We start from the raw sequence: 19,823 nt of genomic DNA on the forward strand, positions 1-19,823 counted from the left end.
TACATGTATAACAGGTTAGGAAAGTGCTATGCATACTGGAGTGTCTTAGCCTTATAATGAGCCCTCACTGCAATATGTGTTAAGAACCATACGCACACCAGCCAGAAAATTAGTTACGTCCAAGAGATGTCATGCTAATAAAGTGTAACAGCTCCTCTAGCCTTGATAATGGCCTCAATTCCTTGCAGAAAAGAGTGTCCACAAGGTAAATCAGCCACGTCATAACCTGCTTATGCCACTGACTGATGTTTATTGTAGGTTCTACAGAGCTACCAAACTGTAGCGATGCTGTGTGCTACATTTCACTCGTTTTTTTAAACAGTTCCACTCATTTTCTGTCTGTTGTTCTGCTGTCTGTGTCAGCGGACGATTAACTGATTAATAACACTAATTGGACTTATACTTAAATGAGTTATGCAGTATAAGACACGTTCAGAAATGTTTACTGATTGTTTTGAACGTTATTTTTCTCCTACTCATTGCCTTATATTACAACAAGCTTAATTTAATTTCAGATTCCCTGAAACAAATATCTACGGCATTTGAAGATGAACGCTTCTAAAACGCCCATTCACGAATTCATGTCACTTCTGTGTAGAACTTTATACCATAGCATCTGACTGGTAGAATGCATGCAGTTCCGTGAGTTGTCAGTACTCGAAGTCAAACAATAAAACAACCCCCCTCTCACATCCTGCGCTACTTACCCCTCTGGCCATGTGGTAAGCAGCCAGCTTTACATAATTCATGGTCGAATTCAGTGTCGTCGATTAAAATTAATTACATCTTAAAATTTTACAGACTCTGTAACTACACTACTGGCCATTAAAATTGCTACGCCAAGAAGAAATGCAAACCATAAACGGGTATTTATTGGACAAATTTATTATGCTAGCACTGACATGTGATTACATTTTCACACAATTTGGGTGCATAGATCCTGAGAAATCAGTACCCGGAACAACCACCTCTGGCCATAAAACGGCCTTGATACGCCTCGGCATTGAGTGAAACAGAGCTTGTATGGCGTGTACAGGCACTGCTGCCCATGTAGCTTCAACACGATACCACAGTTCATCAAGAGTAGTGACTGGCGTATTGTGACGAGACAGTTGCTCGACCACCATTGACCAGACGTTTTCAATCGGTGAGAGATCTCGAGAATGTGCTGGCCAGGGCAACAGTCGAACATTTTCTGTATCCAGAAAGGCCCGTACAGGACCTGCAACCTGCGGTCGTTCGTTATCCTGCCGAAATGTAGGGTTTCGCAGGGATCGAATGAGAGGTAGAGCCACAGGTCGTAACACACCTGAAATGTAACGTCCACTATTCAAAGTGCCGTCAATGCGAACAAGAGGTGACCAAGACGTGTAACCAATGGCACCCAATGTGCGTTCACCGCGATGTCGCCAAATACGGATGCACCCATCATCATGCTGTAAACAGAACCTGGATTCATCCGAAAAAATGACGTTTTGCCATTCGTGCACCCAGGTTCGCCGTTGAGTACACCATCGCAGGCGCTCCTGTCTGTGATGCAGCGTCAAGGGTAACCGCAGCCATGGTCTCCGAGGTGATAGTCCATGCTTCTGCAAACGTCGTCGTACTGTTCGTGCAGATGGTTGTTGTCTTGAAAACGTCCCCATCTGTTGACTCAGGAATTGAGACATAGCTGCACGATCCGTTACAGCCATGCGGATAAGGTGCCTGTCATCTCAACTGCTAATGATACGAGGCCGTTGGGATCTAGCACGGCGTTCCGTATTACCCTCCTGAACCCACGGATTCCATACTCTGCTAACAGTCATTCGATCTCGACCAACGCGAGCAGCAATCTCGCGATACTATAAACCGCAATCGCGACAGGCTACAATCCGAACTTTATTAAAGTCGGAAACGTGATGGTACGCATTTATCCTCCTTACACGAGGCATCAAAACAACGTTTCACCAGGCAACGCTGGTCAACTGCTGTTTGTGTATGAGAAATCGGTTGGAAACTTTCCTCATGTGAGCACGTTGTAGGTGTCGCCAACGGCGCCAACCTTGTGTGAATGATCTGAAAAGCTAATCATTTGCATATCACAGGATCTTCTTCCTGTCGGTTAAATTTCGCGTCTGTAGCACGTCATCTTCGTGGTGTAGCAATTTTAATGGCCAGTAGTGTATTTCTGTTTGTTACTGAGCAGGAAAACTACATCCTTACGAAGCTCTTAACATCAGCTGACATTTTCGTATTCGGCTGTTAGTTGCTAGATGCATATTATTATAAAATATGACTGAGAAACGCGAGCCATGCAAACACAGGATTTGGGCCGCGTGCGGCCTGTTGGCCACAGTTTGACGACCACTGTTCTACACAATCTACTGCACTCCAAAGCGACCTGTCTGTTGTTTTAAGGGGTGCGGCTAACATTTAGTCCGCTAAGGTTATTAGTTTTTGGGCAGTGACCATCAGGGTAAAATTAAAGAAAATTTGAGATACCAACAAAATTTTTCTCCCCTGTGCGCCAGATGTGTATGCAAATGAACAGTTTATTCAAAAGTACAGATTCAAGCATTTCATATAATTTTTCTGGTGGATGATGAATTCTGTATTGTGCCTTGCCTCACTTGATGCTCTATTGCAGCCCGGTGGTTTCAACGAGCCTTCTGCATGGCAGTGGAACGAGGCCCGCCAGCAGTACTACCTGCACCAGTTTCATTACAAGCAACCCGACCTCAACTACAGGAACCCTGTCGTTTTGGAGGAGATGAAGGTGAGCACTTTGTGACATTAATCACTTATTCTTCCTTGCAATGGCAAACAGCACGCTGGGCTTGTTGGTAGTCTCAGTGGTATCGATTTGCCAACAATAATCGAAATCTAAATTCATGAGCATTTATTAATTCAACAGTTATTTACATTTCTCGTACTGGAGACGGCCTGAAAACGGTAGAAATAACCCTCCTCAGTCAGTGCATTAAATAATCTAAAATTTTAATACAAAAGGTTTATGACAAGATGTTCGTGATGTAGTGTACATTCTAATTGTTACGAGCATGTGATGGCGGCTCCCGGTAACTGAGGTATGGACTGGAATGTGAGAAATATTGCGAAGGTTGTTATATGGAAAAAAGACGTTGGCTGTCTACGTGGGAATGGACCGATATGTAGGATGTAGATATTAGATGTTGGGAAATGACTGGGATGGCAGTTGGGCAAGGGATAAGGAACGTGCGTGTGTAGGGGGGGGGGGGGGGGGAGATAGTGAGATGAGATGAATAAGGTAATTTATGGTAGGGGTAGATTTCAGGGATGACATCATGGTCTGGGAGGGCAAGGCTACTCAAATTACGTTGGGAATGAAGATGGAGCCTTTGGAGATGAAGGTGGCTTGTATTGATAGGGGTTTGTTATGTGCAGATGGTGGTCCTATAATTTAATGCCCATAACGAAAAGCGCTTTGCTTTTGTTCTACAGCATTCATTTATTTCGTTAAACCGTTTTTGGCTTACAAAGCCGTAAACAGACATTTACTGACTATTGTCGCCAAAGTAGTCACAATGTTTGTAAACGACATGGAAAAGAAGTTACACGTGGATATTGAAGCACAAAGGCACAGAAAATGATATCTTTCACAGTGTGGTGCGCTTGAACCATAAATAAATATAAACGGTGTAAACAGGAAAAACGTCAACACAAAACTGATGAAGAATGTCTACATAACAGTTTATATTAATAAACAAAACCAACAAAATAAAATAAAAGTAGTAGTTGACAATGCTACTTTAAGAAGTATAAAACATGGAGTGTGATATACAAATCAGTTAAAAGGAAGAATAATCAATTGTAACTACAAAATATCTGAAGAACTTAAGCAGTACCAATAAGATGAACAGAAATGAATAAATGCAGGAAATGGAGGAATCTAAGAGAACATACAGTAAATCCCATCTTTGAGAGTGTGGTGGCACTGCATTTTGAAAATTAAGAAGTTGAGCAACATCCAAAGATAGAGTGATCAAATAGGAAAAACATTAACACTGTAGTCAAAACTGTTTCTATATAACAGTTTGCATTACATAAATGAACCTTGGAAAGTAATACAAGCACCAATTAAAGGAATGACTTAACAATTTCAGTAACATAAAAGAACTCAATGAACACAGTAAACCGGGTGAATGTGAAGGAACAGACATTGTGGGAAGTAATGAAGAACTCAGAGGATTATGTGAAGCTTAGAAAAGGGGACGCATTAAGTTGTGTCTAGTCATTTGATATTAGACATGGACTGTGAGTTAGATGTTTGTTTATTTCCAGGGCTTCCCGCACATTTAGTTTTTGGCGTTTGTTTGCTAAGTGAAGGCATGCCACTCTGGCTGGTAGTCGTGGCCTTCACTCAGCACATTCTCAGCCAAGGTGGAGTCAGAATTCTGCAACCTCTAACTGTGTTCATGTTCTGCCAGACTAGCTGCTATATCTCTGCCTGTGAGACGACCTTTTCGAAATAAACTTGTTGACATAAATAAAATTAACCGAGGTTGCATTTACATGGTGCGCTAACAAACTGGTTCAAATGGCTCTGAGCACTACGCGACTTAACATCTGAGGGTCATCAGTCCCCTAGAACTTAGAACTACTTAAACCTAACTAACCTAAGGACATCACACACATCCATGCCCGAGGCATGGCGGTCGCGCGGTTCCAGACTGAAGCGCCTAGAACCGCTCGGCCACTCCGGCCGGCACTGCGCTAACAGATGGCGTTGCTTTAGTACTTGAGCCAAGCTCGTGACAGTATTTTTTTAAATCGGGACAAAATTTGGCATTGCCGGGATGTCTGGACAAGCAGGGCCACAACGGTGAAGCATTCTGATGTATTGGGATGGCAGCCCTTGGCGTACCCCATCCGTATCCGAATCAAATTCCCCGTCGCAGTCTCCAATGATAGCTAAATACGGTGTTTCGTAGAACATTATGTGGTACAGAGAAAGTGACGCGAACTGCACTGTACCTTAACGACAGCTTTGTTCTCTTCATCACTTGAAGACATCCAAGAGCACGTTTCACCATTTCTATTTATTGGCTTCCGGAACGAGCTCATACAAACAACTCGACACCGGAAATGCTTTACTACAGTTCGTTGTGACAATGCAGAGTATACATTAGTTTAAGTCGTAATCTGGTGCAAACTTGCAGAAGCTTAAAAAAGGACAGAATCTGACATAAAACAAATTTTATATCCACATTATAGTGAAACGAGTAAAGGAGACGAGGATGGAACACAGGAAAGACAGAGGTGCTCTCCTATAGAAATCCTGCTGCTAACACATTAACAAATGACAGATTGCCGTCTGTAAACATTTAGAAAATCCCAAATTTCACAATTTCATAATGCTTGAATGAAATGTAGCCTGTTTAAGGAAGCTTGGTGAGTTAGTTTAGTGTATTATGTTTATTTACAAACAACGGACGCTACTGACATATACCGACATTCAACCTCGAAATGATGCTAACTCAGTGGACTTTAGTAGGCTGAAGCCTACGACGATCACTCACATTTTTCAGGGCTGGTGCGGCTGGCGGCAGCAAACAATTCGTCACAACTCGTCAGCTGAACCTATTTGTAAATAATTCAGATTTCGAGGAAAGGTATGCATACTCCTATCACGGTAAGACGGCAGAACCATCAGCATTTTCTGTGGAGGTCTCCACCGGCCTTTTCTCTTATGTAAATCCAATCACTTCCGACACATCTTCTTCAATGATCTCGATGTCGGTTGCCAATATTCTAAGTTGTGTTTACGGGATTTCTCAAATCGCAATACTGATTAGGTTCACTCCGCAGTTTTCTACACGTATCTGACATCTTGATGTGCGTTGAATGGGTACCAGCATTTCTCTCATTGAAACTTCTCACAAGAAATTTAGTATGTCATGACATACGTGCTTGATAATTTGTAGCACGGCAAAGCGAGGTGTTTCCAGAGCCAAAGTGGCTCAAAAATATTATAATACTGACAACTTCTTATATGAACCAACCCTTTTCATGAATTTTGGTCAATGAGAGCACAAATACCCATACATTTTGTCGACCATTGATACTGATAAATAACTTGAGATTTTTCCAGCTACAAGAAAGGCTCTATTAATTGCTCTTTCTTGGCCTGCAACTACACCCACAGTTGAGCGATCTTTCAGTACTCTACTATGAGGAAAACAGCGGATGTGTTGTACGATGAGTGAAAACGAGTTATGTGACTTGTATGTGCCAAGTGTTCACAGACGTAAAGTGACTAAAAACCTTGATTTACTTGCTTAGTCATTGACAAACCGAGGCAACATCCTCGACGATTGTTATTCGCCATCATACGGGATCACGTGTAATATTACGTTTAGTGTAGTTTCATATCACGTGTGGTTCTTCAGAGCTACTCAATAAACAGAAGACATATGACATCTAAAGCATTTACTAAACATACAACTCAGTGTTTCATATCACATCGTGTTTTGTTTTTGTCGGAATTGTACATTACCTCGACGGGTCAGGAATACGTATTTTCGTTGGCGTTCATTGCCAAATGCTTTAGTAGCTAATACTGGCCACACGTTCAGCGATGAGCTACAGTGTAGTTGTTTGACCATTACGGGTGACAGCAGTTGAAAACATGACCATCAGGAAGACTACCAACTTGGGCCGACGCGTATCGAGCACAAAAGTAGGGAACAAAGTGGCATCACTTCAGGGACAGACATGGTAGCATCTGTTGTTTACACTAAGTATTGTTCTGGTTATCAGAAATTGTGTTTTAAAAACTTGACTTTCAAAACAGTATTTGGTAAATAAATACTTTATCATTGTAAGTTTTATCACACGTTTTCAAAATCGGAACTTGTGAGTAATATGGCTAGGTGGTAGAGGGGGCGATTGCCTGTATGTTTGCAGAGGTGCGACTTTTTGAGACAGAAATGTACATACCGTCAGTGAGATTTCCCGTGTCAGTCGTACTTGTTGGTAGTAGTAGCGGTTTTAACGGATGTGGCCTTGCCTTACTATGAAATAGTACGAGGGAAAACGAAGTTCCCAGCCACGCCCTACTACACGAAAATGCACATGAAGAAACAGTTAACACCACGATCAGTAGCCAAATTATGTGGAACAGTCTTCTTGTTGTTTAAATAAGCATCACCACCATCCTGGTAGCCTTCCTCTTGCGTTCAGAAGTTGTGGTCTGATGTTAGGTAGTTTTGCTCATGCGTAGGATAATATAGCAATTTTACCTTAATACCATGTCTCTGGAGTACCCCCTCCTCACACTATTATGGCAGATAGATGTGGCATCTGTCCAATCTCCTACAGAATACGCTAGGGAATGGCTTAACTTTATTAAATACAGTTATTCATCTCCTTAATACTAATGGAATGACATTTGTTGTGAGAACCAACCCTAATTCAACTGCATGTATGATAACGCTGACCTGGACTGGAATACATATGTTTTGCCTGCTTTAATATAGTCCTTCCGTGTGATACTTATATCGGCAGACAGAGCATGATTTCATAGCTTTTCTCAGTCTTGAGTGTCCGGTTACCCTCAACCCACTTCAACTCCACGCATTTCATGGTATTTTTTCAGTAATTTTTTGTATTCTCAATTTTGCTGGGTTTACGCGATTTTACATATTTAGTCTAATTTCCCTCAATTTTACGTATTTCCCATCCATTTGTCATAATCATACCAGGTTTTCCTCAATTTTTACAGATTTTATGTTATTTCTCATATTTCTTTCGATAGTTTTCCATATGTGTATGGTCATAATGCTGCCATAGCTATTCGTTGTTTGGTATTATAATAGGGTATTTGCACGTCTCATATAATAAACAGTCCTAAGAATTTCCCTCTTCCCGATGATATACATTCATTCATTGTGGATAGAACGGTTATGGAAAGTATAATAACACTCGTTTTGTAGCTATATGAGGCTAAACGAATGGTGGAGATGATGGATACATTGGAAACACTTCAGCGTGCTGCTACAACACATCAGAGAGCTGTCTGCAGGTTCATGTAGTGACGCACTTGATGGAAATTCAAAAGTCTGGAAACAGTTCTATACGTTCATTTGAGTACCACTCTATCATATAGGGCTCTGTAACAGGGAGTTGACACGTGTACAGAGTTGATTTTTGTTGTTAATCTGATATTTCTCCCATAAGTGTATGCTCTTATTGCTTACCAGATCAGCCTCGCTATTTTTGTTTATGTATTCCAACTCTGATTCGTTTCCACAACCCTGCCAAGACATTTACAAACTGCAGAGTTCAGGTATTTTTTACCCTCGTAATAATTTATTCGTTAGTTGACAGTGTGTCGACTGCCCTTAGCATCCTGGACCATAAGAGTTCCCTTTTCCCTGCCTACAGAGTGTGTTTCCCTGGCAGCGTAATTTACGGACGAACAGTTAGCAAACTATTCATTCGAGCAACAACTGCTGACAGCTCTACACACATATATACACTCCTGGAAATGGAAAAAAGAACACATTGACACCGTTGTGTCAGACCCACCATACTTGCTCCGGACACTGCGAGAGGGCTGTCGAATGGCGCTAGCTGCGCATCATTTGTGCACCGCCGCCGTCAGTGTCAGCCAGTTTGCCGTGGCATACGGAGCTCCATCGCAGTCTTTAACACTGGTAGCATGCCGCGACAGCGTGGACGTGAACAGTATGTGCAGTTGACGGACTTTGAGCGAGGGCGTATAGTGGGCATGCGGGAGGCCGGGTGGACGTACCGCCGAATTGCTCAACACGTGGGGCGTGAGGTCTCCACAGTACATAGATGTTGTCGCCAGTGGTCGGCGGAAGGTGCACGTGCCCGTCGACCTGGGACCGGACCGCAGCGACGCACGGATGCACGCCAAGACCGTAGGATCCTACGCAGTGCCGTAGGGGACCGCACCGCCACTTCCCAGCAAATTAGGGACACTGTTGCTCCTGGGGTATGGGCGAGGACCATTCGCAACAGTCTCCATGAAGCTGGGCTACGGTCCCGCACACCGTTAGGCCGTCTTCCGCTCACGCCCCAACATCGTGCAGCCCGCCTCCAGTGGTGTCGCGACAGGCGTGAATGGAGGGACGAATGGAGACGTGTCGTCTTCAGCGATGAGAGTCGCTTCTGCCTTGGTGCCAATGATGGTCGTATGCGTGTTTGGCGCCGTGCAGGTGAGCGCCACAATCAGGACTGCATACGACCGAGGCACACAGGGCCAACACCCGGCATCATGGTGTGGGGAGCGATCTCCTACACTGGACGTACACCACTGGTGATCGTCGAGGGGACACTGAATAGTGCACGGTACATCCAAACCGTCATCGAACCCATCGTTCTACCATTCCTAGACCGGCAAGGGAACTTGCTGTTCCAACTGGACAATGCACGTCCGCATGTATCATGTGCCACCCAACGTGCTCTAGAAGGTGTAAGTCAACTACCCTGGCCAGCAAGATCTCCGGATCTGTCCCCCATTGAGCATGTTTGGGACTGGATGAAGCGTCGTCTCACGCGGTCTGCACGTCCAGCACGAACGCTGGTCCAACTGAGGCGCCAGGTGGAAATGGCATGGCAAGCCGTTCCACAGGACTACATCCAGCATCTCTACGATCGTCTCCATGGGAGAATAGCAGCCTGCATTGCTGCGAAAGGTGGATATACACTGTACTAGTGCCGACATTGTGCATGCTCTGTTGCCTGTGTCTATGTGCCTGTGGTTCTGTCAGTGTGATCATGTGATGTATCTGACCCCAGGAATGTGTCAATAAAGTTTCCCCTTCCTGGGACAATGAATTCACGGTGTTCTTATTTCAATTTCCAGGAGTGTATAAATACTCCGCATGTTTATTACCAGTCGCGACGTCTAGATTTCAACCACATGTACGTTTTTACGACAATGCTACAGCCCTGCAAAAAGCAAAATAGTCTTCGCAAAACGGTTCTGTAGGGGGTGTAAGCGCATTTAAATTCCTCCTGCTAAAGACCGTAACATCCTCTGTGCAAATTATATTACCAGTATTTTGTAACAAGATTGTCTAGATTTTCCAGTAATAAGAAGAAACCACGGCATCCTGCTGTGTCTGGCTCCGAGCTGGTTAGTTCATGATCGCACATCGAGGTGAACAAACGTGCAACTGCCACCCCTCCCTGCTAGTGCTACCTTTTGGGATCGGTTTTTATGGTAGTTGTGTTATTTTAATAATTTTTCTCATCTCCCAGTACATGTCTTGCATTATGACCAGTTGTTTACGAGCTGCCGGCCGGAGTGGCCGTGCGGTTCTAGGCGCTACAATCTGGAGCCGAGCGACTGCTGCGGTCGCGCGTTCGAATCCTGCCTCGGGCATGGATCTGTGTGATGTCCTTAGGTTAGTTAGGTTTAATTAGTTCTGAGTTCTAGGCGACTGATGACCTCAGAAGTTAAGTCGCATAGTGCTCAGAGCCATTTGAACCATTTGTTTACGAGCGCTGGTTACATTTTTCACGACAATTTTGATGTCTAATTAGACTAATGAAGCATTTTAGATCAGTTGTGGTAATGTGTATAGAGCTTCCTACACTTCAGTGACGGTTTGCTGCCCTATCCGTTCTTACTATGTATCAGCGCGCAAGTTGCGCACAGCTATACCAAGGTGACATCTCTGGGGCAGTAGAATAGGATGAAGTTGTCGAGAAATAAAGAGAGCACAGTTTATTTGAATTCACAACACCAGGGCTGCAGGGTGTTTGTCGAGCAACGCACCGGAAGGCGCTGCAGCGAACTCCGACGTCAAATAACGAGACACACACGCACACAGTCAGTAGAAATGGATGGCGGTGGACGCCCGAAATCATCTCTTGCACTGCTGATTGATCAGCCATTTCATAAACACGAACAGATCCAGCACAGGCAATAGTCTCTATGAGTTACGAGATGCCTCATCAGTCCTCCCAGTGCGTTACCATTATTTGCTAGCTACGCTCCCCTCGGTTATCAGCACCATTCCTCATGTAAGAGGCTACAGACACAGTCCTCAGCTAAAACGTTCACAGGTAACACACTTGTTAAGCCCTTCTCTGTCCACCACCAACATCTCATCACTTGAACACATTTCCCACCAAAAATAAAGGTAGTAACCTCCATTGCAAGTTTTATCTCGCCAATTCACAAGTGGAGCAGAGAGATTTATTTCGATTCGACTTGTGGGTAAAGGTATCATCCTATGTAAAGTTAGTATTTATTTCGACAACATCTGCTACTATCTTTTTCCAGCAGGATAACACGTTGCATCACATCGTCAATTTTTGAGGTACATTGTGATTTTAGGCACTCCTTGTGTAGCGCTATGGATCATCATCATCATCATCATCATTTAAGACTGATTATGCCTTTCAGCGTTTAGAGCGCTATGGATATAATTGTGAAATAAGCAACGACCTTTATCGTTAATTACATAATTATAACTGATTATTACTTCATTTCCCACCCAAAATAAATAAACCACACTAACCTAACCTTGAAACTTCCTGGCAGATTAAAACTGTCTGCCAGACCAAGACTCGAACTCGGGACCTTTACCTTTTGTGGGCAAGTGCTCTACCATCTGAGCTACCCAAGCACGACTCATGCCTCGTCCTCACAGCTTTACTTCTGCCAGTATCTCGTCTCCTACCTTCCGAACTTTACAAAAGCTCTCCTGCGAACGTTGCAGAACTAGCACTCTTGAAAGAAAGGATCTTGTGGAGAGACGGGTTAGTCACAGCCTGGGGGATGTTTCCATAAAGAGATTTTCACGCTGCAGCAGAGTGTGCGCTGATATGAAATTTCCTGGCAGATTAAAACTGGGTGAAGGACCGAGACTCGAACTCGGGACCTTTGCCTTTCGCGGGCAAGTACTCTACCGTCTGAGTTACCCAAGCACGATTCACGCACCATCCCCCAGGCTGTGGCTAAGCCATGTCTCCACAATATCCTTTCTTTCAGGAATGCTAGTCCTGGAAGGTTCGCAGGAGAGCTTCTGTAAGGTTTGGAAGGTAGGAGACGAGGTACTGGCAGAAGTAAAGCTGTGAGTACCGGGCGTGAGTCGTGCTTCGGTAGCTCAGTTGGTAGAGCACTTGCCCGAGATAGGCAAAGATCCCGAGTTCGAGTCTCGGTCCCTCACACAGTTTTAATCTGCCTGGAAGTTTCATATCAGCGCACACTCCGCTGAAGAGTGAAAATCTCATTGTGGTAACCTAACCTTTCTTTCTTGCAGCTGAAGCGAGACTGACCGTTTCTGTGTGTCGGGGCGTGTACCCGCCCCCCCCCCCCCCCGGGGGTTTCCTGATCAGGAGGAACGAGGTTCGAGTCCCGGAAAGTGCACCTGCCATTTTGAATTTCCCGGCAATTTCTATTCCTGCAAAAATTCGAAATTACCGCCAATAGGGCAGTTGGACTGAGGGGGAGCGGAAGGGGAGGCGAAGGAAGGGGGACGGGGTGGAGACGGCGGCTGGGGAAAATCCGAGACGCATCCAAGAGCGGGGGACGGGGTTAATTAATTGAGCAAATAATTAATTCGTATAATTTATTTGTATATAAATTTGGTATCGAAACTGCACTCGCACCGGCTCCGCCATCCTACTAACGTCCCGTCGACAGGAAGATCATCACAGATGGAGCACAAGCGTGGAACACAAATGGATGTGGAAGAAGGTCGGTCATGCCCTTTTCAAAGAATCCATTCCGGAATTTGCCTGGAACGATTTAGTGAAATAGAGGAAATTGTGTCAGGATGTCTGGACGCGGATTTAAAACGTAGTTCTATCGAATGCGAGTCCAGTGTGCATACCACAGCGCCACTTACCTCGGTTGCTATCTATGGTGTCTCGAAGGCACTGAAGTTTCCCTGTGGTTCCATTTCAAGAGTGTACCACGAGGGAATACCACACTCCCAAAATCAATATCCGAGGACAGCAATTTGATGGCAGGAGTCGCAGTCACCTATCACGAACAGTATCAGCTACCGTTCATCACGGATCATATTTCTGGAAGCGGAGGTTTAACGCCACTTCACTTGCAGATGGACAGATGGACAGATAGCACGTGAAGTTCAAGTGATTGACGCGAGTCATTGTTTTCGACAGACGCTATTCATACATCTGTAAACAACAGTCTCTAGAAATTATCGTATCTGTGTGTGCATCGCAGGATCAGGAATGAAGAGAAGTCAAAGCTGTTTCAGACCTGCTGCTAAGTTCTGAATGCATTGGAATAACACTGTCAAAGTCATAACGACGAATTACGTGTACGTCTGGTTTTGTGTATAGTATGATGTAATCACGTTATGTTTTCTGTGAGGATGAGTCTGCTTAGAATGGTATAGAAACGTAAGATGGTTATTTAATTTAGACACAGTAATATTGTTAGTTTTGACGCTGAAAATATGGAAAAATAAATTAAAAATAATGCAAAACACACATTTCTTTGTATCAAGAAAAAAGTGTTGGCTCTGGCCAATTGTATTCTTAGGAAACATTTAACTGACACTAAGCTTGCTATGTCTCGTAAGTAATCGGCACTTACATACATGAAATAAGGTTTCTGGATTTTCCACAGTATAAAACAACTGCTACAAATCTAATTTTCGGTGTAACATAAAAAGGTAAAACTCCTTCTCTTGAAACCTGAAAACCACATTATGTTAACAGACAAACTGTTGTTGGAGATGGGCTGTCTTTGCCTTTTTCTGAACATAGAAATGACTTCCCCAATCAATGACGACTCCATATAATGGAGCGACTTCACATTTTCACATTAATAAATCATTTTCAGAACTGAAACAAGAGATAAATTACAAAACAATGATCCCCAGACAGACTGGGGATCGAACCCCGAATATTTTAAACTTGAACTTACGCATATTTTATTGTTTTTTAGAAACGACACCATAACATGGAGCAAATTCTCATTTTTATCATTAACAAATCATTGCCAGAAATGAAAAAAGTGATAAATGCGAAACAATGGTCGTCGGACTGACTGGTGATCCAACTCAAAATGTTTTAAGTCTTGCACTTATTACCAGTATAGTTGCTTATGCTTGTGACTTAACCTTAATGCTGTCGAGAATTGTAAGTATTTGAGACAGTGAATTTAACAAGCACAAGTACACTAATTTATTTCTGTTGATAAATAAAGAAATTATTGCAAAACAGGGACTTTATCATACTGTTTATAACAAAATGAACCATTGTAGAGTTGGATTCATTCACCAGAGTCCGGAAAGAGCAAGTGTACATAAAAAGGCCGTGGGACCGATTCGTCCCTCTTTCCTTCATCTTTGTCCATAAAATTACAAATTTTGTTTCTGGAGAGACGTGCTCAGTCAGCCCTTTAGACAAGACCACTAAAAAGTATAAATGGTAAGAACTGTTACCTGTTATTTCCTTTCGTAGGAAAACATTTAAAGGTACGTTTTTTGCAGAATGTTTTGAGGTTCTGGTTGGATAAAGGAGTGGATGGCTTTCGTATGGATGCCGTTATCTGCCTTGTGGAAGCGGAAGGTTTCCCAAATATTACAAACGGCGAACCTAACCCCATGTTGCATCAACCGGAAACATACGTAGTGGTCGAGGAATTCCGCACAGTGCTGGACGAGTACGAAGAAAAGTAAGTAACAACTTGGAGACCAGCATTTACAGGTATTAATACTGATGCGTACAGTTTTAGCAAACAGGAAGCATCTCCCTTATTTGCCAAACTTAAATTTTATGTCATATGAAATCATATGGTAGTCGTAATTACGTGTGGCGAACAGGAGACAATTCGTTTCTGTAAGAAATAGTCACAAGTATGATAATCCCGTCGTTTTATTAGTTATTAATTTTCCCGGTAATGATCATAATTCTGTCTCTTGTATCTTACCTTGATATCTTATCATTAAATTGATTACGTGTTGCAATATATATTATTTACTTGGTACGAAATCTAATACGCAGAAATTAAACTTGCTGGAACATTAAAACTGTGTGCCGTCGTAGTCTGGAACTCAGGAGCTGTGCCTTCCGCGGACAAGTGCTCTACCATCTGAGCTACCCAAGAACGCCAGTCCTCACAGCTTCTCCTACCTTCCAAACTTCACAGAAACTCTTCTAGAAACCTTGCAGAACTAACACTCCTGAAAGAAAGGATACTGCGGAGACATGGCTTAGCCACAGCCTGGGGGATGTTTCCAGAATGAGGTTTTCACTCTGCAGCGGAGTGTGTGCTGATATGAAACTTCCTGGGAGATTAAAACTGAGTGCCGGACCGAGTCTCGAATTCGGTACCTTTGCGTTCCGCGGGCAAGTGCTCTACCGGCGTAAGTAAGCTGTGAGGATGGGCCGTGAATCGTGCTTGGGTAGCTCAGATGGAGAGATGGCGCCGGCACGGTTGCTCTGCGTGTTCGGTCAAGAGAGCTGGCTGCTCTTTGTAAAAAAAAAAAAAAAAGAAAAAAAAAAAGAGACCTGAGTGAAGGGATCAACAACGAACTGCAAGGGATGTCATGCGGCGTCCGCTACGACGAAACGCAGCGAACAATAACAAAAACGAAAAACAAAAACAAAATTATTGTGACATCAACAGCGAAAAATTATGAACATATTGGTTTTTGAAAAGTGGAATAACTAATATAATTTACAGGCAAGTTGTTTTAGAATGTGGACCGTGGCAAAAATCGACGCGTGGGACGAGATGTGAGAGAGAAAAATAGGAACGTAGGAAGTTCAAAATGGTTCAAATAGCTCTGAGCACTATGGGACTTAACAGCTATGGTCATCAGTCCTTAGAACTACTTAAACCTAACTAACCTAAGGACAGCACACAACACCCAGTCATCACGAGGCAGAGAAAATCCCTGACCCCGGCGGGAATCGAACCCGGGAGCCCGGGCGTGGGAAGCGAGAACGCTACCGCACGATCACGAGCTGCGGACCGCAGGAAGTAGTTGGGTAGTTCGACACCAGCTATAAATGGAGGAGAAAGTTAGAGGGATGACAAAATGAGCTGCCTCAGTTTTCTCTCACAGGCGGCAGTAAACTGTAATGTGCGTAGAATACTGAATAGGGGTTCCACATGTGGGGTGGAGAATGTTTTTCGCTTTATATTTGGAACAGCTAGAATGCTAGGTACGTGAGATGTTTTGTTCCTATTATACTACCAGATGAACCTAAACTGCGCCGCCGAAATTTCAGGAGTTGTTCAGGTCTTTTTGTATTTTGCTATAACGTAAGTGACGCGTGACCTCAGATGGGTCTGTGCATAATAATAATGTAATTGTGATTTTTTGTCTTTTTTATTTCACTTACCTTTGTTTTGTGTAAATAATTACATATTAGTGAAAATTCTTGTAATGTGCAATCACAAAGATGTGCGACACAAAGACAGCGTAATGTAGCACTCCTCAGACGCGGAAGTAGAGAACGTTATGTGCATCTGGTTGTCTATTTAATCTGATATTGAAACTAATATATGGTTGCTGAAGAACAACCATGTTCAGAAGTGTAGGATGTTAATAAGGCAGTTATACAAAAATGAATAATTTACGGAAATGTCTGATAAAGCACTGAACGCAGTATATCTTCAAGTTTTATCTAGAAATGTTCAGTGTGGCCACCTTTTGTAACACGACAAATGTCGCATCTGTAATCAGTTTCCTGCTAAATACTTTGAAGCAAGTCTTGATATACGGTGGCAACTTCTTGTGTTATATGTGGTCGCAACTCGTCGAGGTTTCCCGGAAGCGGAGGAACACGCTCTCTGTCTTTAATGTAACACCATGCACAGAACACTGTTTGCGGTAATCCCGGTGATAGTGGTGACCAGGATATTGTACCATCATGTGCAGTCCAAGACGGCTCAATCCTACAGAGATACGCGACTGCTTCACGATGATAATGTGACGGTGCGCCATCTAGCTGGAAAATAAATTCTGGGCCCATATATTATTGTAATTGAGACATTAGATAATGCTGAAACATGTCCAGGTACGATATGCCAGTTATAGTTGACTCAGAAAAAAAAGGAAGGTCCGTAAATCTTCTCACTGCTTATAGCGCAAGAAACATTTAATCCCAAAAGTAAAAAAAAAAAAAAAAAAAAAAAAAAAAAAAAAAAAAAAAAAAAAAAAAAATGGCTCTGAGCACGATGGGACTCAACTGCTGAGGTCATTAGTCCCCTAGAACTTAGAACTAGTTAAACCTAACTAACCTAAGGACATCACAAACATCCATGCCCGAGGCAGGATTCGAACCTGCGACCGTAGCGGTCTTGCAAAAGTAAAGTCTTCTACTTTTTTTATAAGTACATACACATGTTTATTTCTACAATGGTTTACATCAGTTTAGAACTTGAACACTTAGCTATTTTTCGACATAATCACTACTGCTGTCGATGCATTTTTGTAGACGCTGTGGCGGGTTTTTGTATGCCCATGTCAAACCAGCTCGCCTTTTCAGAAAGTTATGAACCTCTTCTTTCACCACGTCGTCGGAGCTGAAACGCTTTCCGACCAAATGTTCTTTTAACCTAGGGAACAGGTGATAGTCACTGGGCGCCAAGGCACGACTGTAGGGTGGGTGGGTGATTATCTTCCACTGAAACTGTTGCAAGAGAGCAACGGTTTACCGAACGATGTGTGGGCTAGCGTTGTCATGGAGAATGTGTACGTCCTTGCTCAACATTCCTCTTCACCGGTTCTGAATTTCCCGTTTGAGTTTTTTCAGAGTCTCACAGTACCTGTCAGCGTTAATTATGGTCCCAGCGATACAGCTCCGACGACGAGGTGAAAGAAGATGTTCATAACTTTCTGAACAGCATGGCAGTGAGCTGGTATGACATGGGCATACAAAAACTGCCACAGCAGTAGCTCTGCTACTCGTGCTGTTCTTTGAGGTGTGTTTCCAATGGCTGTGCCAGGGTGATGGTGACGGAAGCGGGAGGAACGCTGGATGAGGTGCTGGGTTACTATGGCAACGCCACCAACCCCGGTGCGCACTTGTCCTTCAACTTCCTGCTTATCACCGACCTCAACGGTCGCTCCACAGCAGAGGAGTTCGTCCGCGTCGTCAGTGAATGGAACGATATTGCCAATGAACGTGGTATCTGGTCCAACTGGGTGGTGAGTTCACTTACTTCAACGCTTCTTCCAAACTCTCTCTGTTGTTGTTACGCTTTATTATTATTATTAGTAGTAGTAGTAGCAGTAGTATTCCGCCCCTACCACACACACAGGTACCGGCCGCGGTGGCCGAGCGGTTATAGGCGCTTCAGTCCGGAACCAAGCCACTGCTACGGTCGCAGGTTCGATGCCTGCCTAGGGCATGGATGTGTGTGATGTCCTTAGGTTGGTTAGGTTTAAATAGTTCTAAGTTGTAGGGGACTGATGACCTCAGATGTTGTCCCATAATGCACAGAGCCATTTGAACCATCTGAACCACACACACAGTTCCGTCTAGCACCAAAACAGTCCTTTCCTTAAAGCCTCAGGATACGTCCTGTGAAGGCATCCCTACTTTCAGTCAACTTGTGCCATAAATTTCTTTCCTCCTCCTTCTGACTAAGCCCTTATTCACGATTTATCCCTTCTACATACCTAATCTTCTACTGTAGCACCATTTTCAAAAGCTTTTATTCTCTTCTGGTCTCAACTGTTTAGTGTCCACGTTTTACTTCCGCACAAGGCAACACACGAGACAGTTATCTTAAGAAAGTCCTTCCTAACACTTAAATTTATATTAGATGTTAACAAATTTCTTTTTATTGCTATTGCAAGTCTTCAGTTTACATCCTACTACTTCGGCTATCGTTAATGTTTCTTCCACCCCCAAATAGGGAAACTCATCCACTACTTCTAGTATCTGGTTTCCTAAACAAATTCCCTGATTTAATTCTACTACATTCCATTACTCATATTGTATTGTTCATCTTATAACCTCTTACCTCTTAAAAGTTTTTATTTCTTCTCCTGTATTTTAATTCACGCACTAAACTTCTCTTTGATTTACTTTACTGCCCCGAGGAAATCCGGCACAACGTGGCGAAAATTCGGATATTTTACTATATTAAGTATTTAATATGGAGTCTGATGAGATTTACACCAGTCGCCTAACTTTTTCATCTCAAAAGGTTGATAGGCGGTTAATAAAATAACATTATATTGCTCAACAGCCTAATGCAAGATTTCAGTTGCCTGCCACACCGGCTTCGTGCGTATCGCAATGCTATCCCAGTAATGATGCTTGGGAACTGGATAGTATAGTTTAACGTTGGACCGTTCCTAGTGAATCTTCACATCACTGAGAGGCGAGGACTAGGTCATAGGCAGCTTGAAAATTCCGTGTTTCGATCGGGATTCGGTCTCGATACCATTCGCTATCCAGGCCTGCAGTTTACCCCAGACCATCAGCCACGACTAAACAAATAGTGACCAGGTGCTCATTAAAAAACCAAATGCGTTCTGTAATTTAATTAATCACCTATACACAGTCAATAGTTTACTTTGTTTTTTAATGGAAGTATAATAATTTCGCGACAGAATGGCGACCTTCATGGAACAAATTCAGTAACGGACCTATAACTCTTTTGTATACGTGACGATGAACTACGAAGTGAAAATATACTGTGCAGTAGTCGCTGCCATTTAATGGGGTTCCTCCTACAAATGTGCTTCACTCTCCGTGGCAATCAAAGCCTCTGAAGCAAGCGGCACGTGAGGTTTATATTACGTTCGACGGAGTGTGTAAATTGGAGTAATCTTTCGGATGACGCCCATCTCAAAAGACACTAAAAACTGCAC

At 43.3% G+C, this 19,823-nt stretch overlaps 1 protein-coding gene across 1 annotated transcript in view; it reads left to right on the top strand.

Moving 5' to 3' along the window:
- Positions 1-19,823, top strand: part of LOC126465925 (uncharacterized) — a 405,052-nt gene that overhangs the window by 376,962 nt on the left and 8,267 nt on the right. The window contains exons 23-25 of the mRNA XM_050096347.1: positions 2,630-2,758; positions 14,475-14,659; positions 17,945-18,146. Coding sequence (XP_049952304.1) covers positions 2,630-2,758; positions 14,475-14,659; positions 17,945-18,146 — 516 coding nt within the window. The remainder of the gene's footprint in view (positions 1-2,629; positions 2,759-14,474; positions 14,660-17,944; positions 18,147-19,823) is intronic.

Source organism: Schistocerca serialis, chromosome 1 (genome assembly GCF_023864345.2).
Source record: "Schistocerca serialis cubense isolate TAMUIC-IGC-003099 chromosome 1, iqSchSeri2.2, whole genome shotgun sequence".
NCBI lineage: Eukaryota > Metazoa > Arthropoda > Insecta > Orthoptera > Acrididae > Schistocerca > Schistocerca serialis.